General features: G+C 46.4%; 1 protein-coding gene across 1 annotated transcript in view; it reads right to left on the reverse strand.

The window, feature by feature from the left end:
- Nucleotides 1-4,601: 4,601 nt before the first annotated feature.
- The window catches only part of LOC141271136 (glutathione S-transferase P 1-like), a 57,653-nt gene continuing 35,274 nt past the window's right edge, over nt 4,602-26,980 (reverse strand). The window contains exons 4-7 of the mRNA XM_073681239.1: nt 17,158-17,245; nt 16,957-17,060; nt 8,586-8,693; nt 4,602-5,989 (exon numbers count right to left, since the gene is read on the reverse strand). Coding sequence (XP_073537340.1) covers nt 5,804-5,989; nt 8,586-8,693; nt 16,957-17,060; nt 17,158-17,245 — 486 coding nt within the window. The 3' untranslated portion in view covers nt 4,602-5,803. The remainder of the gene's footprint in view (nt 5,990-8,585; nt 8,694-16,956; nt 17,061-17,157; nt 17,246-26,980) is intronic.

The following is a 26,980-nucleotide window of genomic DNA, read 5'->3' on the forward strand; positions in this document are numbered from 1 at the left end:
GCCCTCTGCTGTAGTGTTTGTCCAGAGATGACAATCATACAGTGTCTACTGCAAATTATCACCACTTGTCAGCACCGAGCTGTCCCATTTTCCTCAGCACAAAAGCCCCAATTAGCGCACGCCTGAGAAATAGCTAATGCAAACAAGGCCCACCAAGGAGTGTTATAACTTCGTTAGGAAGCAAGCATCTTGTCTCTGAAAGACGCAGGAGGTAATTAAAACGCAGGCTTGCACTAATTTACGTGTACCCGTGAGGCTGGTTCCCGAGCTTCAAAGGGGAATTTGCAGACATGATGACTCCAATATGAATCATGAGATATTATGAGTTCCATACGTCCGGCAGTAACGGGACCTATATGTGTAGTGACTAAATCAGCCCAGGAATGTATAGGAAGTTTTCCAGGGCTGTAACCAAAATCAGGGAGCTGTAGTGCAAAAACACCAGAAGAGCAGACTGCAGCTATGTGAAGTGTGATATCAAAATAAAGATAAAATCATAAGGGAAAAAATGGCGTAGTTGGCAAGCTTCTGCGATCAATGAGCAATGAGTTATCGCAGAAGTTAGCGTTTTTAATAAAAATGTACAGACTGGAGACCGGCCCACATGATGTCACCACAAGGGGCGTGTGGCCAGTTCTCTCCTTAGGTATAAGAGAATCTATGGAGAAGACAGGAGCACTCATTGCCAGGGGGGAATAAGAATTATAAGCAACGGGTCCTGTTCAATAACAGCATAATCTGGAGAGCCCCTCCTCCACCTATATTGAATCGTCTCCACGATCGTGTAGTGTAAGTTGTCTTCTTTTTACCGTTTATTTTATGTAACTGCCTATGTATTTTAATGTCCCCTTTGTAACATCCTTGTATATATTTTTCCTAAACACCCTTTTGGATTAAATATAAAATTTAATAGTTCTGTTTCTTTTGTTCTGTAATCGTTCCCTTCCCCAAAGCCATACGCTACCAAAACGCAGGTGTCCGGCCAGGCCTGTATTATATTTCAAACTCGGCCGGTGGTGGCAGAGAATCTTAATACTTGGCATATCGTGAAGCTGACAGTGACCGTACGGAGGGCGTTAAACACGGATTCCAGTCTGTGGAACCCAGGGTGTTGCGCCATACGCTCACTGGTCGCTTACCGATACCTACGTAGAGAGTAGTCTGGATCGTGTGCTCGCGACTCCGGACGAAATACGGACAGCGTGACTGCAACGGCGAGATATTGCGTGATCTCCCCGGTGTCGTCCATCTGTGTGTGTTGGAGTTCCTGACTGTGTGTGGGTGGAATCCCTGACACTGTATTTATAGTATGTCTCCCACCTTTTTCTTTACTCCATTTATGTAAAAAATTCTTAATTAAAACGACTTTAACAATAAAGACGCCCGCTGTGCGCCCAAGGATGCTGCTGATCTGTGCGGTTTTGGTGCTTTTTTTCTCTAGATGCTTCTATGTGGAGCCTAAAAAAAAGCAGATACTTTATTAAGTGCAAAATCAAAGCTTTTCTGGATTGGGGTGTGGCCAGTGGCATGGTCAAAATTTTATCTGTCCCTCTTTCTTTTCTTCAAAAGTTGTGAGGTATGGAGCTGTGTGCCATTACATGCATTACAAATAGTTAACTGCAGAGCAGTAATGATGTACAAACTGGATACTTGCCTGCAAAGAAGATTACACACTATTGCAGCAGAGTTGCGTGAGTAGCACCAATATTAGCAGAGAAGAGTATGTTATGATTACAGTAGACAAATAGTTAACTGCAGGTTTGACACAGGAAGTAAATGCAGATAATTAACAAACAAGCAGGATTTTGCTGAAGAAATTAGCCAGCTTAGTGAAGTGAATGGTGAGGCAAACTCCCACATAGTGGTAACTGAATGCTATGCTTACTGAATACTCAGACAGCAGATAGCTGCCTGAGTCAGCCTTAAAAGCCTTAAAAGTCGTGGGTGATATCAAAGGTGGTTGCTGGGTCGCTACAGTAACCCACTTGCACAAGGGAAACTGGTCGTAGGAAAAAGAATCAAGAGCTGGCTCCTGAGCCAGGCCAGGTGAGAAGCAATTGGGTTAGTGGAAGTTTGACCCCAAGCAATTTGATGTTTTCTTGTATTTCACAACATACTGACAGTTTTCAGCAGCAACAATGAAATTAACACTGAAAGGATTTGTTTCTTTGTGTGCTTTTTCCAGCCTTCTTGTCTTAATAACATACAGGAATCCATCTTCATACCTCCTAACTTTTGAAAAATAAAAAGACGATTTTTATGCCATGCCCTCAACTACAGCCACACCCATTTACTATTTCATTCTCACCTGCTCTCATTAAGAAAAGTTTAGAAAGTGATGCACAACCCTTTGAAGGCTGTGTTCACACTGCTGCTAAACCTTTTTGCTGTTGTGTCCATTATAGGACCAGAACAATGGAAAGCAGCTGGTCAAGCATTGGTCATCGAACGCACAGCAGAGCCCCACTGACTAAAATGAGCTCCGTCTACTTCTGTCCAAGTGTCCATCATAATTCCGGCGCACCTGTAAGGCTAAACGCTGGTTGGGAGCCACATTTTCAGTCTGGTGGCCGGGTATCTTTCTAACATTATAAACATGCAAATTAATATTGTTTTTTGACCTGAGAGGATCACCTTAAAATATGTAATAACATGTTATTGTATTATTATGTTATATTAGTTTTATCAGGCTCTTTATTTTTTTATTTTATTAGATAGATAACAAAAGATATATAATTTTATTTATTTTTTAACATAATCTGTCCTGCAAAAGCTCATAACAGATTTATGGGGGACATATATTTCTTTTTTTACCGTACATATTTTCCACTGTAGCTGAGGCATCTCTTGCAGCCTCAGTTACAGGGAAAACACCAAGTGATAAATCACTGGCAGAGCTAATCTGGGTGAGCTAGGACCCAGCAGCTCTGCTATGTCAGGCAGAGACCCAGCGATCAGTTGACTGCTGGGTCTGATAGCAGCCTTGGCTGTGCAGATGTTTCTTTTCAGCACATTGAGCGCTGTGTGGCTGCAGAAGAGAAGACAAAAGTCGTGATAAACTGCTTCTGTCTTCTCGGGGGACACTGTGGCTCATCACCTGGAAGTGCAGTCGGCTCATCAGTACAGCGCTGCGCAGTCTGAGCTCAGCTGGTCAGTGCTCATGCTGTGAAGCGCCACACTGATGATGGCAGGGTAGGAAACTTGGCTCAACGCCGGGGACAGTAAGTGACGCGCCCCGGGGATGGGAACAGACTACTCGGCGCCCTGGCCTTGCTGTTAATTTCGGGGGATGTCGCGGTGGCCGGCTCCCAGGCTCGTACCCTGGGGTCACTCTTAAAAGCAAGGGATAATGGGGGAAAGGTGTATGGGAAAGGGGAATGTTCGTGACGCCATTTGTGGTGTCTGGTGAGGATCACCAGCGCTGCTACAGTCCTCTGAGGCCGGTGATCAGGCAGCTTAGTTGGTGCGGCTCCCCACAGGTGGAGCGGGGCCTCAGGGCAGCATAGGAAAAGGGATGCAGGACAGAAGGGACCCAGCCGGGTCAGGAGAAGAATAGGCACACTCACAACAGTTCACTTCAGTACCTTTACTGGTGGTGTTTCAGGCACGATCCAGGACACTGTAGGGTGAAGGGTGCATTTCCGGACTCTCCCCAGTGAGCGGGTGTGGGACCTCCTGTTTCTTGCCTTTTCCTGGTAAGTTTATGACCTGCCTGGAGCTAGGCCTAACTTGGTCTCTGTCTGGCACCTGCTGACCTGGTGGTAGGGCCTTCTGTTGGAGATCATGCTCCCTGGTCTCTTGGGCCTCTGTGATTCCTGACCCTGGGTTAACGGTCAGCTTCTGGTGTTCCTGGGACATGTGGTTCGCCAGGGGTTCCGGTTGTTTCTGCTGGTCCTAGAGATCCTTGCAGACACGGACCCGGTGTCCGGTATATGGTCTTGGGGTGAGCTGGCTAAGCTCCTCTGCCCCCTATGTAGCTCGCTTACTCCACTCGCCTTCGGCCACACTCGGGGCCCTCACTAGGCTTCACACTGGCAGTAGGCCTCGCTACTCTTCACAGCTCTTATGGCGTCGGCACGCCTTGGGCTCACTAACCTGAACTCCCTGAGTCGGGGCTGGACTGGCAACCTATCTGGCTGCAGCAGGCTGACTGTACGCTCCAGACTGCAGACTCCAGACTGACTGACTGCCTAGCTCCACCTTCCCTTTTTATATCCCTAACGGGCTCCCTCTGGTGGTCTGAGGTGGAAGGTGGAGGTGTGTGAATGCTATGAGGGCCTCTTGTGGGGGAATCCGTCCATGCACCCCTCTAGGATCTGTGGCGCCAATGCGCAGCAGGGCGCCACATAAGACATAGACTTAAACCTGGGACTGTCCTGCTGGACTCGGGACAGTTGGGAGCTATGCATCTCTCATTCTCACATTTAAAATTACATCCCGCATGAAGTGCATAAAGTAAAACCTTTCATACACAATAAACTAATGTCATCAGAACTCACTGATATTGACAGATTCAGCAGACACTTTAATGTGTATGGGGACCCCAGACAATTGATTGCCGGTGAAGTTAAAGGCGTTTTCCAGGTTTATCACGAAAATCTCTATTTTATTTGTAATAGAGCTTTTCACAACTTTCTTAGATAAGTAATATCAGTAGAACTCTGTGGCAAAGGAACCCCATTGATCAGTAAAATAAGGAGGCTGCATTGACCAACACATTCACCTCATTGTTTACATAGATAGAGTGACTTGTCTGTATGAGAAGCTCGGTCCTTGCCCCTTTATTCTTCTCAATGGCAATTGTACCAGGGGCAAGACACCAATCAAGTGCTGATATTCAATCTTAAGAAAAGCACATCAATATTAAAGTCACAGAAAACTCTTTTAAAAGGGTTTCCTCGGAATCAGATCATGGGGGACAAAGGACCCATGCCCAAGCCCATGGATGCCCACAAAGCAGAAGTTCTGTGTACCCATTCCAAATGGAACAGTCAACTGCACACTCCTGCTTCATTTAAAGTCTATGGCAAAGACAGAAATACAGCACGCCTGGCATTCCATTCAAACGTGGTATATAAAAACCCTTTTTGCAGTAGGTAGGGGTCGAAGTGGTTGGAACCCCCCCATTCATGTGCATAGGTGATCATTTTAATTCTAGAAAACACCCTTTAACGCATATTAGTTACTACATTGTAAAGAATGGGCAACACTGTTTTCAATTTGAAGACATAATACATTTTAATTTAGTTTTTTTTAAAGGGAATCTGTCAGCAGGATTTCACCCCCCAAAACTATTTATGTCCACCTGTAACTCTGTGAAAGACAAATCCATCCATGCCTTTAGCTAGACAATCCGTTCTTCCATTACCGAGAAATCAGGATTTGAATGGTTATGCAAATGAGGCTGAAGTGCTTTTGACACTCGGAAGCTCTTCCCAAGCTTCTGTCAGTCCAGCTCTATTCCCCGCCCAATGCCACAATCTCTTGCTTGACAGATTTTTTAATTAAAGTTACACAACAAAGGAGCTGTCAGTCACGCAGGAGGAGGCAGCGCTGGGCAGGAAATAGAGCTGGAGTGACAGAGGCTACAGATCTACAGCCTCATTAAATTCAAACGCTGATTTCTCAGAAACAGAGGAACAGACAGGCCATGTAAAAAAATTGACTCATTTGTCTTTCAAAAAGCTTCATGCATACATAAATAGTTTTGGGGGTGAAACCCTGCTGACAGATTATCTTTAGTGCAAAGGCTTTACTTCCACGTTTACAGGAATGTGTATTTTACAGCACTAATAAGTGAGGTCTATTTGTGTTTCGGAGTGATGGGTCGCTTATTGCGCTTCTCAGATTTCAAGTACTGGCTGAGCTTTGGGCGAGAGGCCATACGTTCTTCATATTCGGAGAGCAGAGGGAATGAGGCTAAACATTTTGGGTCAAGGTCCAGATGACACTGAAGGGTATCAAACAGGTTGTAGTCAGCATACGAGATCTGTAATAAAAAGGAGTAATATTAATTCTGAACTCTACATCTCACTCACAAACAGATATTGAGCTTCTTAGCTAACATAGCCTTCACACCTTTACTGCTAGTCTCTAGGGTAAATTTAATCCATTTGTACCCAGCTGTCCCTCCTATCTCCATTACCGCTGTCTTTGTGCATGTAAAGTGATCGATCCTGCCTTATAAACAACAAAGCAGTGGGTAGGTAAGATTCTTTGTTTTTATCAAACAAGTCTCAAACTGACCATAAACACAACATTTACTGAGGCCATCCAATCACTGAGCCTATGTTTCCCACAAATACCCTACTAATGCTCTTTAAAGGAGCTATTTAGTCTTTTTTCTTCAGGAGCACACCGCTCCTCAGCCTACTGCTTGCCATCAGCAGGTGTGTTCCTGAAGATTTACATTTTAGTCCACTGTGCGCTCTCCCATTCTTTGACTCTGCAGCATTGGAGGAGGGCAGGGGCACTGAAGCTGGCTAGATCCATTTGTATAGCAAACAGCTTGAAAGTGTGCACTCTTTGCCTATGAAATCAGCCACTTTTGATAGACTGTAGAGGTGGTGGGTAACCGAGACAATGAGCACTAAACTATAAAATTGAAAATCCCTTTGTACTTGAGAACAAGTTTTTACAAGCATTTTGCAATGTGACCCATTTAAAGGGAATCTGTCAGCAGCTTTTTGCCACATAATCTGAAGACATGAGGAAATAGAGGCTGGAACACAGAATTCAGAGATGTGTCACTTGTCTGCATTCTGTTGTTTACTAACTGTGAAGTATTTATCACTAAGAGATTAACAGGACTAGTCCGGCAACTAAGCACCTCATTGTCTATGGACTTTGTATATGGAGAGCCTGGTGTGGGCGGGGTTCGCTTTCTCAGCTCTGCTTCATGCTAAATCTAAAAGCTCTGATTGTGTGAGAACTGCTGCACCCAGTAATCTAAGGGATACATTGTTGAATTCAGAGTCTCTTTGCCTACATCAGGCTGCCTCAGATGAGGTAGCAATAACCTGCTGACAGATTCCCTTCAAGAAGTTAATACAACGCCTTTTATGGAGAATCTATAACCAGTTTTGAAGTACCCTATCTGAGTGCAGCATAAAGTAGGAACATCTTGGTCACTTATTGTGCTTCTTGCTGTAATTTTCAACAATGTATTACTTTCTTTAGCTCTGCTAGTCCTCTTAATAGTGAGCTCCTGCTAGATATTTCTTGATATTCATGAGCTATGTCTTACTACACCCCCAGCTATTGATTGGCAGATTTCTACTTATACACAGTGTGAAAGTTCAGGCAAGCCAAGGCATCATTAAGCAAGTTCTTGATAAAAACTTGTTCCTTATTCCATGTCAGTTAAAAACATCACAGGAAGACACAGCATCCAACTTTAAAAATCGCCTTTTTTAAGCCACAAAAATTTTCATACATCTCTCTCTTTGAGGGCTTGAAAAAGGGCAATTATGGCCGAAACATTGAATGCTGTGTCTTCCTGTGATGTTTTTCACTGACATGGAATAAAGAATACATTTTTGTCAAGAAGCTGTTGTTTTGGCATCTCGGCTTTCCTGAAATTTTATACTCCTTTTGGAGTTGGAGGGAGGCCCAGCCGAGTCAGCACAAGTTTATCAATGGTGCATATGAATCCATCCTTGAACTTATACACAGTGTATGCAGAAAGAAGTCAATCAGTGGTGTAGTTTGACCTATAAGAAACTCATGTTTGAGAGGATTTGCAGGGCTTAAGCAGACTAAACACTGGTTATAGCAAAAGCATAGCCAGAAGTTCAGTAATGGACACAGTGCTGGAATCAGGCTATCTGTCCCTATTTTATGCTGCCTTCAGATTGTGAAGCATAAACCTGGTAATCCATTTAACTATCCTCTCTCGCACACACTCCAGCATAGCTATCTTCATGGCCAATTCTATTTTTCTCCTAAACCCTTTCATTTCCATCACTAAATACTTACTGCCCAGTAAACATGAGGTCACATGACTCCTTATTGAGATTAGCCTAGTTAAAGGGAATCTGTCACCAGGGTTTTGCTATGTATCTGAGAGCAGCAAAATGTAGGGGCAGAGACCCTGATTCCAACGATGTATCACTTGCTGGTCTGCATGCTGTCATTTTGATACAATCACTCTTTTATCTGCTGTAGATCTCGAGCAGTGCTCTAAATACTCAGCCCTGTGAAACCAGAGCCAGTGTTTTATCAGCAGAAAAGATTCATCATAAAGGGACTAGGTGTCTCATGCCTGCTAGATAACTGCTCTATGTAATCCCGCCCACACCATTGATTGGCAGCTTTCTGTGTACACTGTACATTGACAAAAACCTACTAATCAGTGCTGGGGGCGGAGTTACACAGAGCAGTTGACTAGGAGGCACAAGACACCTAGTCCTCTAGTGATGACTCTAATGCTAATAAAACACTGATTTTATTGAAACAGCAACACACAGCCCAGTAAGTGATCCCTCACTGGAAGCAGGATCTCAGCCCCTATCATGCTGTTCTCAAATTACATAGCAAAAAACTGCTAACAGAATCCCTTTATTCACTCCTTTTAATATATTTACCTTATCTCCAACTAGGAATTTGGTTCCATCGGAATTGTTAGAAAGTATCCTCTCAAATGCTGACAGATGATTGGGCAGATCCTTTATGTATTTTTCCTTACCCGTCTCCTGTAAAGTAAAGAGCAATCAGTTTTGTACACATGAAATATGTGTTCAGCAGGATATGAAGACTTTATAGCAGCTGCAGAACATGCACTATTGGGGGTCCCATAGCCATATGCAGCCCCAACAGAAGTACCAGAACATGACAACGGTAATAGGATATGTGTCACCCTGGCCTGGATGCCAAAAGTGTAAATAAAGCTGTGTCTGAGAGCAAGGGGGAGGTTCTCTAGTCAGGGGAACATTAGCATGCACTACCTCCTGTCTCAGGCCAGTAGAGGGAGCAGGCTGCCCCTATAAAAGCTGGTACTGAGGGCAGGGTTAGGGAGAACCGGATGGCCTGTCTCAGCACTGAGACGTGTCCCAGAGTGGAGCAGGGACAGAAAGTTGATTGCACCTAAGAGGAAGTGTGGCAGTAGGAGAGCCACCAGCCAGAGACGAGAGGCGAAGAGAGCCTGTCTTGGCAAATCAGAGACTGACCTTACCAGACTTTGGTGTCTGAGGCTGGAAGGATTCCACATCCCCCAGCAGAGAACCAGTCCGCAAGGGACTGTATATTCCTTGGCCTAAGAAGCCTGGAGGCCCTGCCACAACTGAAGGGACCAGTAAAGCCGTACAAGGCTGGGAGCAGAAAGGAACCCACGTTGCAGGCCATACAGGCGAGAATACACGGAAAGCTCGGAAACGTGGGCTGTTACCCTATCAGGAGGAGATAGCCAGAAGGAGCGCAGAAAGCACGGTAGGCCTACAACCTCACCCTGACTAGGGCCAATTTCCCCGTTGCTCTCAGACATCCAGGTCCCCCTCCTAGCCGGGACTGTTTATGGGTCAATTTACCTGTTCTAGTAAAGACCCTGGACTGCAACCTGTTGTCTGTGTGCTCCTTGCTTCTCCAGCACTATCAGCACTGGGACCCTCACTACCATCACTCCCACCATCCACTATACTGCCCTGGGGCCGCACTCTTCCCGTGGGGAGTCACACTACCCTAGCTGCACACCTCATCAGCCCCAGCGGTCTGCATGCAGCGGCGGTTCCTAATAACCGCAAATCCACGGGTGGCGTAGTCGGACATAAACATCAGCACATAACGGACTACCACTGGCCTGACCACCCTGAGCCACGGAACTGGGTTGCCACTACTACTCCCATCGTTCCCCTACTGCCCGGATCCGAGTGCCCCACGGCCCAGGGGGCGAGTCAGCTTTGGCGTAGTCGGCAGGATTTCGTGCCCGCAACCACCGGGTACTGCGTGCCTGAAAAAGACTTTTGTAACTTACCTGTGGCGAAGCTTCCCGCCGTCCGGAGTCGTTTCCCGCCATCCGGAGCCGATTCCCGCCATCAGACGCCATCTTGGACCGTTTCCCGCCGTCTTCTGCCGTCTTCCCGCCATCCGCAGCTGCTTCCCGCCATCGGACGCCATCTTCAGGACGCCGCGCGGGAAGAAGAGGGGCGTGGACGTCAAAACCGCGCGAGATCCGAAGCTCCGCCCCATGCACCGACGCTGCGCAAGGTCCTGGAAGGGAGAGAGAGCGACGCTGACGTCATCAGGACGCGACGCCAGGTCCTCGTCCATAGCAGCAGCAGCGGAGCCGCGGCCTACAGAAGAGGATCGTCGGAAGGTAGGCCACGCTTAACTAGGGGGGAGGAAGATGTCGGACACAGAGGCGACCACTACCACCAACGCAGCTGCAGCAACGGTGATGCCCTTTTCCCTGCCCTACATCCCTGGAGCGGCCTGGCTGCCCAAATACTCAGGGGAGCCCCATGCCCTAACTGACTTCAAGGAAAGGCTATACAGTTTGTTCCACGTTTACCCCCTGACAGAGGAACAGAAGGTCAGCATATTAACAGGGCAGTTAACTGGCGCAGCCCAAAGGGAGGTAAAATCATGGCCCACTGAGGAGAAAAGGACTGTGAAGGGTATTCTGGCCCGGCTGCGGGGTACCTTTGACACACGTACCTCCGCTGAGATTAAAATGAGGTTCTATGGATGTAAGCAGCGGGCACAGGACAGCATCAGAGACTATGCCCTAAATTTGCAGGAAGCCCTGAGGGCCATCCAACAAACTGACCCTGGCAGCGTGCAGGAAACGGATAAACTACTGACAGAGCAATTCATAGAAGGCCTGCTGTCTAGCGCCCACAGGGCCCAACTGCGCCTCATGTTCTTTCAGAACCCCGACCTGACCTTTGCCCAATTTAAGGACAGGGCCATAAGGGTGCTCCGTGAATCTGCAACCAGTGGCGCTATAAACCCCCGGCGCCCTACTCTCACCTACCACCAGGAGGCGGCGCCCTCCTCTATGGACCCCGTGGGGGCTGATGCAGAGGCCCTGAACCAAGCCCCGTCGAAAGACCTGCACCACCAAGTCCAGGAGCTGACCAGGAGCGTCGCGGCGTTGACCAGGACCGTCCAGGCGTTACAAGTGGACCCGTCAAGACCCATCGAGCTGGCTTCAAGTCCGGAGGATGTCCCGTGGCGTCGACAGAGGAGGATCCCGTCGTTCCGAGGGAGACCCACAGACCGCTACGCAGAGGATGGACAGCCCATTTGTCGTCGATGCAACCAGCCCGGACACATTTCCAGGTACTGTAATTTAAACGGGTCCAACCTGGGGCAGAGGGCCAACCCCCAGGCATAAGATCACCAGGCCCTTACAATTGGCGTGATAAGTAGGTTGGGGGGCGCCCGGTTTTACCCGTGGTGCTGGACGGTATCCCCATGAGCGCCTTGCTGGATACTGGGTCACAAGTAACCACTATCCCTTATGTACTTTTTAAGCAGTATTGGACTGATGCTGATATAACACGGTATCCAGACAGTAACTTGAGCATCATCGCCAGTAATGGCTTACCCGTGCCGCAGATGGGGTTCAAGGAGATGACCATTAAAATTGGTAAAGTTGAACTGCCGGCACAGGGAGTGATTATTGTGGACATTGACCGTCGTGAAAGTAACCCTAAAATAACTGTGGGTACTAATGTAATTGAAAATTGTCTTTCAGAGGTAATTGTAATCTTACAACAGGTGGCGGTGAATGCTAGTTCCAGCCAACAGAGAGTCCTCAACAAGGAGATAAAAGCCCTGATGAGACGGCAGCAGGTAGAACTGTCTGGTGGTGAGATCGGTAGCGTAAGACTGAGTGACCCATTCCCCATTTCCATGCCTCCCAAAAGTGAAATGATGATCTGGTGTCGGACTGCAATCGGGTTGAGAGGTAGAGACTACCAAGCCATGGTAGAACCCGTGTACTCAGACAGCAGGCCCACCATTTTGACCGCCCGGGGGGTGGTTGATGTCCGTCATGGGAGGGTGCCCGTCCGCATCCTCAACATTGGGGAGAGGGAAGTACACTTACCCAGGTACGCTACACTCGCCAAACTGTTTGTTGTCGAACACATAGCTATCAGGGCCGTGGAACCCTTGCCTCCATCTCCTCAGGCGGAGGGTAATGGCTCCCAGAAACAAAAGGAGGACTGGTGCCAGAAACTCCATGTGGGTGCTGACTCCACTCCCCTGCACCAAAAACAAGGAGTCTACCGGGTGGTACAGGAGTACGAGAGAGTCTTTAGTAAGCACCCGCTAGACTTCGGCAGAGTAAAGGGGATAGAACACCACATCCCCACAGGGAACCACCCACCAATAAAAGAGAGGCACAGACCTGTACCCCCAGCACATTATCAGAACGCAAAGGGCATGCTAAGAGAGATGAAAGAAGCTGGGGTCATTAGAGACAGCTGTAGCCCCTGGGCAGCCCCCTTGGTTCTGGTCAAAAAGAAAGACGGCACCATGAGAATGTGCGTAGACTATAGACAAATCAACCGTATCACCCACAAAGATGCATATCCGCTGCCTAGAATAGAGGAGTCTTTAGCCGCACTAAAATCAGCTAACTTCTTTTCTACTTTGGACCTTACTAGCGGGTACTGGCAGGTTCCTGTGGCAGAGGCTGACAAGGAGAAGACCGCCTTCACCACCCCGATGGGACTGAGCGAATTCAACTGTATGCCTTTCGGGCTCTGCAACGCACCAGGGACCTTCCAGCGGCTGATGGAATGCTGTCTAGGGCACCGAAACTTCGAGACGGTCCTCCTTTACCTGGACGACGTGATCGTCTATTCGAAGACCTACGAGGACCACCTAAAGCACCTGGCCGAGGTGTTCGAAGCCCTGGCAGGCTATGGCCTGAAGGTAAAACCATCGAAGTGTCACCTGCTGAAACCAAAGGTCCAGTACCTAGGGCACGTGGTAAGCGCGGAAGGAGTGGCCCCCGACCCTGACAAGGTCACGGCAATCAAGAGCTGGCCAAGCCCCTCGAACATCAAAGAGGTGAGACAGTTTCTCAGGTTGGTAGGCTACTACCGAAGGTTCATCCCCGGGTTTACTAAGATGGCAGCTCCTATGCAGGACCTCCTGATCGGACAGTCTAAGTCCAGAAGTCAAAAGCCACCCTTCAAGTGGGATAAACCGGAAGAGGAGTCCTTCCGCCAGTTGAAGATGGCCCTCACGGGGGATGAGATCCTGGCCTACCCTGACTATGGCCAGCCTTTTATCCTCCACACAGACGCCAGTAATGTGGGACTGGGAGCCGTACTGTCCCAAAACCAACAGGGCAAAGAACGGGTGATCGCATACGCCAGCCGGAAGCTGAGGCCCACCGAGAGGAACCCGGAGAATTACAGCTCCTTCAAGCTAGAATTCTTGGCGGTGGTGTGGGCCGTGACGGAACGCTTCAAGCATTACCTGGCCTCCGCAAAGTTCACCGTGTACACGGACAACAACCCGTTGACACACCTGGACAATGCAAGACTGGGTGCCCTAGAACAGCGGTGGATGGCCCGTCTCTCCAACTATGACTTCGTGATCAAGTACCGGGCAGGCAAAACCAATGCCAACGCGGACGCCCTATCAAGGATGCCTCACTTACCTGAAGGTGACGAAGACCCAGAAGAGCTGGAGGAGGTAGAACTCCCCGCGTTTCACCGGTATGGAGCCGCTCAACACTCTCACCATGTGAAGGAGGAGGATCTAACAACCGTGATGATCAATCCACTACCTCACCACAGCTGGGCCGAGACCCAAGATAGTGACCCTGCCATCCGCCTGGTGAAAGATCTGCTGACCCAGGAAGACGCCCTCATGGATCCGGATGCCCCAGAGGAAGCCAAGCAGCTATGGAAAGAGAAGAGCAAGCTGTTCCTCTACGAAGGCAAGTTGTGCAGAAGGATTGTCAACCACCGGACGCACGAGCTGACCTGGCAAGTCGTGGTCCCAAGGCGGGATGCAGCTATGGTCCTGGGGGCTTACCATGACAGAGCGGGACACTTCGGTTGGAAGAAACTGGAGTTCCTGCTAAGAGGAAGGTTCTTTTGGGTTGGCATGAGAGGAGCTGTAGAAAAATGGTGCAGAGACTGTGGCCCTTGTCACCTAAGGAGGAAGGACCGTGCCAGCCAGAAGACACCCTTGAGGCCCATCGTCACCACGCAGCCTCTTGAGCTGGTAGCTCTGGACCACGTCAAATTGGCTCCAAGCCGGTCTGGATACATCTATGCCCTGACAATCGTGGACCACTATTCCCATTTTCTAGTGGTGGTCCCGGTAAAGGACTTGACAGCCCAAACATCGGCCAGAGCCTTCCAGCAATACTTCTGCCGTCCACACGGGTATCCGGAACAGGTCCTGACAGACCAGGGTCCAGCGTTCGAGGCTGAAATCTTCCAGGAGTTCTGCAACCTCTATGGCTGTAAGAAGATTCGTACAACGCCTTACCACCCACAAACCAAAGGGATGTGTGAGAAGATGAACAATATAGTCATTGATCTCCTGAAGACGTTGCCCCTGGAGGAACGCAGCCTGTGGCCAGAAAAACTGCCGGACCTGATAGACCTATACAACAATATCCCGGTGAATGCTACAAACTGCACCCCGGCTTACCTGATGCGAGCTAGACCAGGTAAGCTGCCCGTAGACCTGGAGATGGGAGTCCTAATACCTGAGGACACCTCCCCGGATGCGGACTGGGATACGGAAAGGCAACTGCAGTACAAGAAGGTACAGGAGAGTGTGGAGAAGAGCCTGGCCCAGGTGAGAGAGAGGCAAGAAAAACTCTTCAATCAACACACCCCTGCTGGTCCCCTAGAACCTGGTGAGCAAGTCCTGAAGTGGAAGAGAAGGCTACATAAGTTGGACGACCAGTGGGAAAGGGAACCCTACACCATACTGCAGTCTGACCACGACAACCCAAAGGTGTGCGTAATCACCAAGGACGGAGGAGAAACTACTAGTGTCGTCTCGGGAGACCACCGCAAAAGGTGCCCCGAGCAACTCCGTAGTGCAGAAGAGGATCAGAGTGACCTTGAACCCGCAGAGGACAAGGAAGAAATGATCAGCACCGTTCTCGGAGAGTTCCCTCAGTCCTGGACTCGCATAAATGATGCCATAGTGGTACCCGTCCAGCATTTCCTGCAACCGGCACAGCAACAACCAACACCAGAGCCGGAAGGTGAAGAGGAGCGAGCGGTTCCAGAGGCAGAAGAGCCTGTACCAGCAGCCCAGGAGAGTCAACCCTCTGCTGACAGTGAGCCTGCCATGCCTGCGGTAAGCCAAAGGACCCGCAGACAGCTGCCTGCCCTACCTGTACACCCAGCTGATAGCTGCACCCCTAACGCTAGTGGGGAAAGCCAGGTTGGTCCACCACCAGACAGTGGGTTAAGGAGGTCAACCAGGAGCACAAAGGGGCAGATACCCGCTCGCTGGAAAATATAGAGCGCGCTAAAATTGTAAATAACCCTGTTGCCAAATGTTGAATTGTTTGCCAAGTCACATGCATGTTTGGTAATTCTGTGTTTCAGTTTCTTGCAGTTACCGTAAGGACTCACAGGTTATGGACTTTTTATAACCAGGACCTTGTATGGACTGCATTCGGAGCCTAACCCAGGAATGAACTAAGACTGTAAAGGACTTGGGGTAGGACAGACCCCCACCTGGTTAAGGCTCCCCGTTGTGTTGGTGATATGGACACCTGGTCACAGGCCACACTGTGACCTTAAGAACTCAATCTGTGCGTCATTTCTGTATTAATGTTTTATAGTCATGTATATTATCCTTGTTTACTGTTTAGTCCCGGAGTACTAAATTTTACTAGGGGGGAATGTGTCACCCTGGCCTGGATGCCACAAGTGTAAATAAAGCTGTGTCTGAGAGCAAGGGGGAGGTTCTCTAGTCAGGGGAACATTAGCATGCACTACCTCCTGTCTCAGGCCAGTAGGGGGAGCAGGCTGCCCCTATAAAAGCTGGTACTGGGGGCAGGGTTAGGGAGAACTGGATGGCCTGTCTCAGCACTGAGACGTGTCCCAGAGTGGAGCAGGGACAGAAAGTTGATTGCACCTAAGAGGAAGTGTGGCAGTAGGAGAGCCACCAGCCAGAGACGAGAGGCAAAGAGAGCCTGTCTTGGCAAATCAGAGACTGACCTTACCAGACTTTGGTGTCTGAGGCTGGAGGGATTCCACATCCCCCAGCAGAGAACCAGTCCGCAAGGGACTGTATATTCCTTGGCCTAAGAAGCCTGGAGGCCCTGCCACAACCGAAGGGACCAGTAAAGCCGTACAAGGCTGGGAGCAGAAAGGAACCCACGTCGCAGGCCATACAGGCGAGAATACACGGAAAGCTCGGAAACGTGGGCTGTTACCCTATCAGGAGGAGATAGCCAGAAGGAGCGCAGAAAGCATGGTAGGCCTACACCCTCACCCTGACCAGGGCCAATTTCCCCGTTGCTCTCAGACATCCAGGTCCCCCTCCTACCCGGGACTGTTTATAGGTCAATTTACCTGTTCTAGTAAAGACCCTGGACTGCAACCTGTTGTCTGTGTGCTCCTTGCTTCTCCAGCATTATCAGCACTGGGACCCTCACTACCATCACTCCCACCATCCACTATACTGCCCTGGGGCCGCACTCTTCCCGTGGGGAGTCACACTACCCTAGCTGCACACCTCATCAGCCCCAGCGGTCTGCATGCAGCGGCGGTTCCTAATAACCGCAAATCCACGGGTGGCGTAGTCGGACATAAACATCAGCACATAACGGACTACCACTGGCCTGACCACCCTGAGCCACGGAACTGGGTTGCCACTACTACTCCCATCGTTCCCCTACTGCCCGGATCCGAGTGCAATGTTAGATGCAGCAATGTTAGATGCCGATTGCTAGAAGTGGCAGTAGTGTTAGGACAGACATTTCAATTTACATAAATCCCATGTTTCACGTACATTTTCAAAGAAGATCAGATATCCGTATTTCTGTCTCAAGTCCTCCACGCCATCATTCACCATGTCGATAAGCGCACTCTCCTGACTGTTGCTGCCGTTGATTCCTTTGCGAAGAATAAGAACATATTAGGTAGTGATACATAAAGGAACGTATAACAGAAGTAATGCACTGGCATAAGATGTGCAGTGATGACTTCTCACCATATAAGCGGCCCAGGTATCTCAGGATGGCGTTGCTCTGATACAGAACAAAATCTCCATGTTGAAGTCGAGGTAGTTGTCCAAAAACCTGAAGGGCACATTAAGTATTTATAAATAAACTAAACAGGGTAAGTAACCACAGCTACAAAAATAACAACCTAAAGTGCCGTGAACCCTAATATCCGGAGACAGGTCTTATCTGTTTATTCTATTTTATCAAAAAGTATTGATTAAATAAAAAAATGTGTTAATTTTAATTTCATTTTGATGCATTTCATATTACATTGTCAATAGGGTCAGAGCTATGTTTGTTTACTAATACAAAAAATCTTCTGACCTCAGTTTACAGAGCAATGGATTAAAATTATTAACTGGAACCTGTGACGTCGCCAAATGCAATGATCTTGCAGGTATAGGGTTAAGTTGCATGTTAATAGCATTCTAAGGCTCTGTGGCCACCACACTTAAAGCCCAGCTACTGAGAGGGAATGAACTATGACTGAAAGGCGGAGGCTGCTGGGAGGAATAAAGTTCAATTCTTCCCAGCAGACCGGGCTTTAAATGTTTTTTTCTACATGACAGATTCCCTTTAAATTCTAGCTGCTCAAGGTGTCACCTAGGAGCTTATGAGCTCACTAAAGATAGATTTACTGCGATCAATTGGATCTGTATAAATGTGTTTTACTTTAAGGTAGGGCACATTATTAAAGAGGACCTTTCACAAAATTTTACATGTTGAATTGGACACAGGATGTAATAGTGGCTGCAGAGAGGAATAAAACATTTTTTTAAAAACTTGCAGAGATATTAGCAATCAAACTAATTGGAACTCACGGAGTCAACTTTTTTTTATGTCCAAGTGGTTATCAGACTGTTTTCGCAGGGGGTGTGTACATCATTTCCCCGTATGACATTGCCCAATCATAAGTAGGCAGTGACACACAAAGGAAAAAAGAACAAGCCACCTTCATAGCTTAGAACAGATTTAACATTGTTGAGATGTAATGATACAGCCCTAATCTACCAGTCTAAACTCCTGCATAGGTCAGTGTGGCGGGAAAGGTCAGTGCATTTGAGTTTAGTTGTGTCAGATTCCAAACCCTTCCATTAGCTCTCCTGACTACTGAGCATGTCAGTAATCACACTTATGTCTGCTGTGCTCAAGTAACTTGATCAACTGTCCATTGAATAGAGCTCAAAGTGTCAGAATCATACGTCTGTCTATTGTGCTCAATTTGTAATCGCTCTGCAGTGAGAGCAGAGCAGGGTGTCATTATATCTCACACAGGAATAGTCCAGAACAGGCAGGTTACTCATGTGTTACATGCAATGACAGCCCTGATCTCACTTTCGAGTGATTACAAATTGAGCACAATAGACAGAAGTATGATATTGACACTTTGAGCTCTCATTAATAGATAGGCAGTGTGGGAGAGGGCTTAGTAAAGCAAAGGTACCAGTGCTTTGAGAGGAGTAGAAGTAATAGAGGGGTTTGTAATGTGGCACAGCTAAACTCAGCTGCACTAGTCTTCACCCCATAGGGACCTTATCTGAAAGATGTTGATCATCTGTGCTTTCTAATCATGCAGGAGGTTAGATGAGAATATCAGAGCTGTGTCCTTACATCTCACACACTGAGAAATCTGCTCTAAACTATGGTGGAGTTGTGTTTTTTTTCCTTTGACACTACTTATGATTGGTTAGCATCATATAAGTGGAAGAAGTAAACTGATAACACCCACTTGGACTTAAAAAAGTTTACTCATTAGGTGCCAAATAGTTTGATTTCTAATATTTCCACAACAATGTATTCCTCTCTGTAGCCACTATGACAATGTGTGTCCAGTTCAACGTGAAAAATTTGGTGAAAGGTCCTTTTTAACACAGATATGAAATAATTTCAGAATTTTTGATATGTTAGGCTGTGTGCCCACTATGCGTTTTTTAAGCGTTTCTGAAGCGGGAATTCCGCTGGAGAAACACTTAAAAAACGCTTTGTAGAAGGTCTGCCATGTTTCCCAATGATAATCCGCATGTGCTGTGCACATGCTGCGGAAATTTCCGCTGCGGATTATCATTGCGGAAAAATACGCAGTACTACCAATTATTTTGCGTAAACGCGGCATTTTCGCTGCCATTGACTTGCATTGGAACGTATGGAATCAGCATCACTGCATCTGCAGATGCGGAATCCATGAGTTTCAATGTGCGGATGGTACCCGGGTTTGGAGAAGAGGAGACTCTCCTCCGGACCCGGGTACCATAGAACCTGTAAAAAAAAGAATAAAATATTATACTTACCTTCTGATGGCCCCCGGTGTCCTTAGCGATGCGTCTCGGCTTGCCGGCAACTCGCGATGGTCTGAAAAGGACCTGCCATGACGTCATTTAGTCATGTGACGGGTCCTTTAGTGTACCGCGAGCTGCCGGCAAGTCAGGACGCATCGAATAAAGACACCAGGGGCCATCAGAAGGTAAGTATATATTTATTTTTTTATTTTTTACCATTCTTTACCGTCACACTATATAAATCCATGCCGGTTGCATGGATTTATATAGTGTGACCAAGTTGTCAAGCACTTTCCAAGTGATGCTAAAATTGCTTGGAAAGCGCTTGACAACCTGCATGCGGAAATGCATGTGAAGAACGCTTCACTTCCGCTTGTCCCTGGCAGGAAAAACGCATGTACAATCCGCATGCGTTTTTCTGCCAGGGAGATGTAGAAACGCGCAGTAAAAATCCGGAACATTTCTGCATCGCGGGCACATAACCTTACAGCCTCTATATACTACACTGCTCAAAAAAATAGGGAACACTCAAATAACACATCCTAGATCTGAATGAATGAAATATTCTCATTGAATACTTTGTTCTGTACAAAGTTGAATGTGCTGACAACAAAATCACACAAAAATCATCAATGGAAATCAAATTTATTAACCAATGGAGGCCTGGATTTGGAGTCACCCCCAAAATTAAAGTGGAAAAACACACTACAGGCTGATCCAGCTTTGATGTAATGTCATTAAAACAAATCAAAATGAGGCTCAGTATTGTGTGTGAACTCCACGTGCCTGTATGACCTCCCTACATTGCCTGGGCATGCTCATGATGAGGTTGCGGATGGTCTTCTGTGGGATCTCCTCCCAGACCTGGACTAAAGCATCTGCCAATTCCTGGACAGTCTGTGGCGCAACGTGACTTTGGTCGGTGGAGCAAGACATGATGTCCCAGATGTGCTCAATCGGATTCAAGTCTGGGAAACGGGCGGGCCAGTCCATAGCTTCAATGCCTTCATCTTGCAGGAACTGCTGACACACTCCAGCCACATGAGGTCTGGCATTGTCTTTCATTAGGAGGAACCCAGGGCCAACTGCACCAGCATATGGTCTCACAAGGGGTCTGAGGATCTCATCTTGGTACCTAATGGCAGTCAGGCTACCTCTGGAGAGCACATGGAGAGCTGTGTGGCCCTCCAAAGAAATGCCACCACACACCATTACTGACCCACGGCCAAACTGGTCATGCTGAAGGATGTTGCAGGCAGCAGATCGCTCTCCACGGCGTCTCCAGACTCTGTCACGTCTGTCACATGTGCTCAGTGTGAACCAGCTTTCATCTGTGAAGAGCACAGAGCGCCAGTGGCGACTTTGCCAATCCTGGTGTTCTGTGGCAAATGCAAAGCGTCCTGCACAGTGTTGGGCTGTGAGCACAACCCCCATCTGTGGACGTCGGGCCCTCATACCACCCTCATGGAGTCGGTTTCTAACTGTTTGTGCAGGCACATGCACATTTGTGGCCTGTTGGAGGTCATTTTGCAGGGCTCTGGCAGTGCTCCTCCTGTTCCTCCTTGCACAAAGGCGGAGGTAGTCCTGCTGCTGGGTTGTTACCCTCCTACGGCCCCCTCCACGTCTCCTGGTGTACTGGCCTGTCTCCTGGTAGCGCCTCCAGCCTCTGGACACTACGCTGACAGACACAGCAAACCTTCTTGCCACAGCTCGCATTGATGTGCCATCCTGGATGAGCTGCACTACCTGAGCAACTTTTGTGGGTTGTAGAGTCCATCTCATGCTACCACGAGTGTGAAAGCACAACCAACATTCAAAAGTGACCAAAACATCAGCCTGAAAGCATTGGTACTGAGATGTGGTCTGTGGTCCCCACCTGCAGAACCACTCCTTTATTGAGGGTGTCTTGATAATTGCCAATAATTTCCATCTATTGTCTATTCCATTTGCACAACAGCATGTGAAATTGATTGTCAATCAGTGTTGCTTCCTAAGTGGACAGTTTGATTTCACAGAAGTTTGATTTACTTGGAGTTGTATTCTGTTGTTTAAGTGTTCCCTTTATTTTTTTGAGCAGTGTACTATACTTGGTATGGTTCCAGGTCCGACTCCTGAGACTTCTCCAAATGCCTAATCCAAGAAGCAGAAGAGTTCAACTTATTTAACCCCTACAGACCTTTGACATATCCATACGTCCACGTTGGGAAGGACTTCCCGAGATTGGACATATGGATACGCCCTGGCGATTTTGCGCACACAAGAGCAGTGCGCGCGCGATCGCTACCAGGTGATCAGCTGACATGACAGCTGACACCCGGCACTCACTGCCAATAGCAGTGCCCGCACCGCTCCCGGCAGTTTAACCCTCTAAATGCTGTGATCGATATTGATCGCAGCATTTAGAAGGCAAGGAGAGGGAATGGACTCCCTCTCTCCTCCAGTCGGCGCCCCCATGACATCATTGCGAGTGGGCGATCATTGCCATGGTGACCAGATGTCAGATGACCATGACGACATTCGGGTCACCAGGGCTAGCAAGCTAGTTAGATCATGCGCAGTGCACAATCTAACTAACTCCTGTCAGTGCAGCACTGACAGCTTATAAAGCACTGCAGTGCTAGTGCATTGCAATGCTTTAAAAAGCGATCAGACTGCAAAAAAAGAAAGTCTCATACAGGGACTAAGTAAAAAAAAGAAGAATAAAATTGCAAAAATCTATATTTTTAAAAATTACAAAATTATATATATATATATATATATATATATATATATATACAGTGGTGGCCAAAAGTATTGGCACCCCTGCAATTCTGACAGATAATACTCAGTTTCTTCCTGAAAATGATTGCAATCACAAATTCTTTGGTATTATTATCTTCATTTAATTTGTCTTCAATGAAAAAACACAAAAAGAATTGTACTAAAGCCAAATTGAATATAATTCCACACCAAACCTAAAAAAGGGGGTGGACAAAAGTATTGGCACTATTTGAAAAATCATGTGATGCTTCTCTAATTCGTTTAATTAACAGCACCTGTAACTTACCTGTTGCACCTAACAGGTGTTGGCAATAACTAAATCACACTTGCAGCCAGTTAACATGGATTAAAGTTGACTCAACCTCTGTCCTGTGTCCTTGTGTGGACCACATTGAGCATGGAGAAAAGAAAGAAGACCAAAGAACTGTCTGAGGACTTGAGAAACCAAATTGTGAGGAAGCATGAGCAATCTCAAGGTTACAAGTCCATCTCCAAAGACCTGAATGTTCCTGTGTCTTCCGTGCGCAGTGTCATCAAGAAGTTTAAAGCCCATGGCACTGTGGCTAACCTCCCTAGATGTGGACGGAAAAGAAAAATTGACGAGAGATTTCAACGCAAGATTGTGCGGATGGTGGATAAAGAACCTCGACTAACATCCAAACAAGTTCAAGCTGCCCTGCAGTCCGAGGGTACAACAGTGTCAACCTGTACTATCCGTCGGCGTCTGAATGAAAAGGGACTGTATGGTAGGATACCCAGGAAGACCCCACTTCTTACCCCGGGACATAAAAAAGCCAGGCTGGAGTTTGCCAAAACTTACCTGAGAAAGCCTAAAACGTTTTGGAAGAATGTTCTCTGGTCAGATTCAAAGAAAAGAACACGGTCCCTACAGTCAAACATGGCGGAGGTTCCCTGATGTTTTGGGGTTGCTTTGCAGCCTCTGGCACTGGACTGCTTGACCGTGTGCATGGCATTATGAAGTCTGAAGACTACCAACAAATTTTGCAGCATAATGTAGGGCCCAGTGTGAGAAAGCTGGGTCTCCCTCAGAGGTCATGGGTCTTCCAGCAGGACAATGACCCAAAACACACTTCCAAAAGCACTATAAAATGGTTTGAGAGAAAGCACTGGAGACTTCTAAGGTGGCCAACAATGAGTCCAGACCTGAATCCCATAGAACACCTGTGGAGAGATCTCAAAATGGCAGTTTGGAGAAGGCACCCTTCAAATATCAGGGACCTGGAGCAGTTTGCCAAAGAAGAATGGTCTACAATTCCAGCAGAGCATTGTAAGAAACTCATTGATGGTTACCAGAAGCGGTTGTTCACAGTTATTTTGGCTAAAGGTTGTGCAACCAAGTATTAGGCTGAGGGTGCCAATACTTTTGTCTGGCCCATTTTTGGAGTTTTGTGTGAAATGATCAATGATTTGATTTTTGCTTCATTCTCTTTTGTGTTTTTTCCTTGCAAGCAAATTAAATGAAGATAATAATACCAAAGAATTTGTGATTGCAATCATTTTCAGGAAGAAACTGAGTATTATCTGACAGACTTGCAGGGGTGCCAATACTTTTGGCCACCACTGTATATATATATATATATATATATATATATATATATATATATATATATATACTGTATATATATAAATTATATATTGTACCCATAAATAAGTATTTTTATGAAAAAAGTACACATATTGGGTATCATTGTGCAAGGAACGATCCGACCTATAAAACTGTACCACTAGTACACTCCTTGAGTGAACATCGTAAAAAACTAAATAAAAACGAGGCAAAAAAATGCTTTTTCATCATACCACTGAACAAGTGGAATAAAACGCAATCAAAAAGACGAATATAAATAAAATTGGTATAGCTGAAAACGTCATCAAGACCTACAAAAAACAAGCTGCCATACAGCTCAGTCAGTGGAAAAATAAAGTTATAGCTCTCAGAATAAAGCAATGCAAAAATAATTTAAAAAGTTTTTTTTTATCTAAAAGCGCCAAAACATGAAAAATGATGTAATTCGTTCTGACCCGAAGAATAAAGCTGGCTTATCAATTTTACCACATGCAGAACAGCATAATACAAATAAAAATTGCTGAATCACCTGAATTGCTGGTGTTGTTCATTCTGCCTCCCAAAAATCGGAATAGAAAGCGATCGAAAAATGTCATGTACCCGAAAATGGTACCAATAAAAATGTCAACTTGTCCTGCAAAAAAACAAGCCCTTACATGACTCTGTTGGCTGAAATATGGAAAAATTATAGCTCTCAAAATATGGCAATGCAAAAACTTGTTTTTGCAAAAAAAGCATCTTTTAGTGTGTGACAGCAGCCAAACTTAAAAACCCGATTTAAATCTGGTATCGCTGTAATCACACCGATCCGAAGAATAAAGTCGTCTAATCACTAATACCGCACGAGGAATGACGTAAAAAATAAATACAACCAATTCTTCACCTGCTGATAATTTGTTCATTCTGCCTCTCAAAGATCGCAGTAAGGCTCAGCTGACATTTATCCTGCTCTCTACGCTGGTCGCTTACACCGGGGTTTCCATGTAAATATTTGAAATACATATTCAGACGGAAACCCAACGGAAGACTCCCTATAATGAGGCAGATGGAGACACTGTGGATGCTGTATGGCCTATGATCTGGCTGTATCTGTCTTTTTAGGTATGCATAAAAGTGCAGTTGGCCACAGTTTTGTGCACCTCTGAAAAGAAGGACAACACTGAACAGAGGTCAGACAGAGCCCAGAGTAACTCTGCTGCCTCATTATAGTGAATGGATCTCTCGGGGTTTCATCTCAATCATGTCATTCGGAGATTTAGATGGAAAACCCTGATATAAGTGCTCAGCGTAGAGCGCAGGATAAATGTGATCCTAAACATTATGTAAATTGCTCCCAATAAAAGCTTCAACTCAATCCACAAAAAAACAAGTTCCCACTCAGGTCTATCAACTGTTAATGGAAATATAGGGGGCTTCCATGTTAATAGTAGTACAAAGGCTCTGGAAAAGCTCTATGGCTCCTCGCCCGCCAAAAGAAATCCAGCGAACTCTGCACTTCCAAATCCAAATGCCCCCTCCCTTCTGAGCCCCACAGTGTGCCTAAACCACATTTAGCATCCACATGTTTGGCATTTCTGTAGCGATGAGAGCCCGCTTAATATAGGGGTGCATGTCTCCAGAAGCACAAGCTGGGCATAACGTATTGGGCACTACAACTTACTGGGCACTACAATGGCAGATTTGCAATTTTCACTCAGCAACATCCACTGCTGCTTGTTTATGGAAAAGATCCATGGAGTCAAAATAAATCACTACACTTGTAAATTCCCAAAGGTGTATAATTTCCAAAATTGGGTCATTTGAAGGGGGTATTCTGTTCTTCTAGCACTTAGGGAATCTGTATATGGAGACGAAACTATTTTAGGAAAATCTGTGCTCCAGGAGGCAAATAGCGCTCTGTCTCTCCCGAGTCTCTCCATGTGACTAAGCAGTGCTGTACAGCCACATATGAAGTATTGCCACATTCAGCAGAAATTGTGTGACAAATTTTGTTGCCATTTTTACCCATTTCCCCATGTGAAAATGTAAAATCTGGGGCTAAAACAATTTTTTGGTGGTAAAAATGTAATTATTATTCTTCATTGCCCAATGGTATAAAATTCGGTGACACACATGTGCTGTCAGTATGATCACTGCACCCCTGAATGAATTCATTGAAAGGTGTAGTTTGTAAAATGGGGTCACTTATGGGGGGATTCAGATGTTCTGGCACCTCAGGGGCTCTGCTAGTGGGTCATGGCACCCGCAAACCATAACAGTAAAATCTGCACTATAATATGGCGCTCCTTCCTTTCTGAGTTTTGCACTGTGCCTGAAAAGTAGTTGCACAACAAACTGTGAGGTCCATGTTTTCCTATTGGCACTTATAAAAATGTAAAATTTGGGGCTAAAATAACATTTTAGCAGTAAAAATGCAATTATTCTTTCTTCACCGCCCAATGGTATAAATTTCAGTGAGTTACATGTGGTGTCAAGAAGATTACTGCACCTCTGGATTAATTCATTGAGAGGTGTAGTTCGTAAAATGATGTCATTTATGGGGGTTTTTGCTGTTCTGGCACCTCAGCAGCTCAAGAAAAAAAAAGAAAGTGCAGCAGCACTTTACAAGTCTAGACTTAATGTTTTCAGTGCTGTCATATATTTTGTTTCTTTTATAGTGCTACTGTGCCTTCTTTCGTTTTTTGTGCGATATGTAGTCATTGCAGCTGGTACGTGTTCACACTTAAAAATGTGCTTATTAGTTTATAGCTATCTCAGGAGCTCTGCCAATGAGACATGACACCCTCAAACCAGTCCAGTAAAATCTGAACTCCAATATGGCGCTTCTTCCTTTTGGAGCTTTGCACTGTGCCGCAAAAGTAGTTTTCGACTTCATATAGGATATTGGTATACTCAGAAAAAATTGCACAACAAATTGTATGGTGCATTTTCTCCTGTTACCCTTCCCAAAATAAAAAAATTGGGGCTAAAAGAACATTTTTGTGGGAAAAATTAGATTTTTTTTATTTTCACAGCTCAACATTATAAACTTCTGTGAAGCACCTGAGGGTTCAAGGTCCTCACCACACAACTAGATACATTCCTACAGGGGTCTAGTTGACAAAATGGGGTCCCTTGTGAGAGGTTTCCTCTTTTTAGGCAAACCAGGGGCTCTCCAAATGCGACATGGCATCCGCTAATTATTCCAGC

This window comes from Phyllobates terribilis, unplaced genomic scaffold (assembly GCF_046119375.1).
Source record: "Phyllobates terribilis strain yellow unplaced genomic scaffold, ASM4611937v1 Scaffold_5__5_contigs__length_657084704, whole genome shotgun sequence".
Classification (NCBI taxonomy): Eukaryota; Metazoa; Chordata; class Amphibia; order Anura; family Dendrobatidae; genus Phyllobates; species Phyllobates terribilis.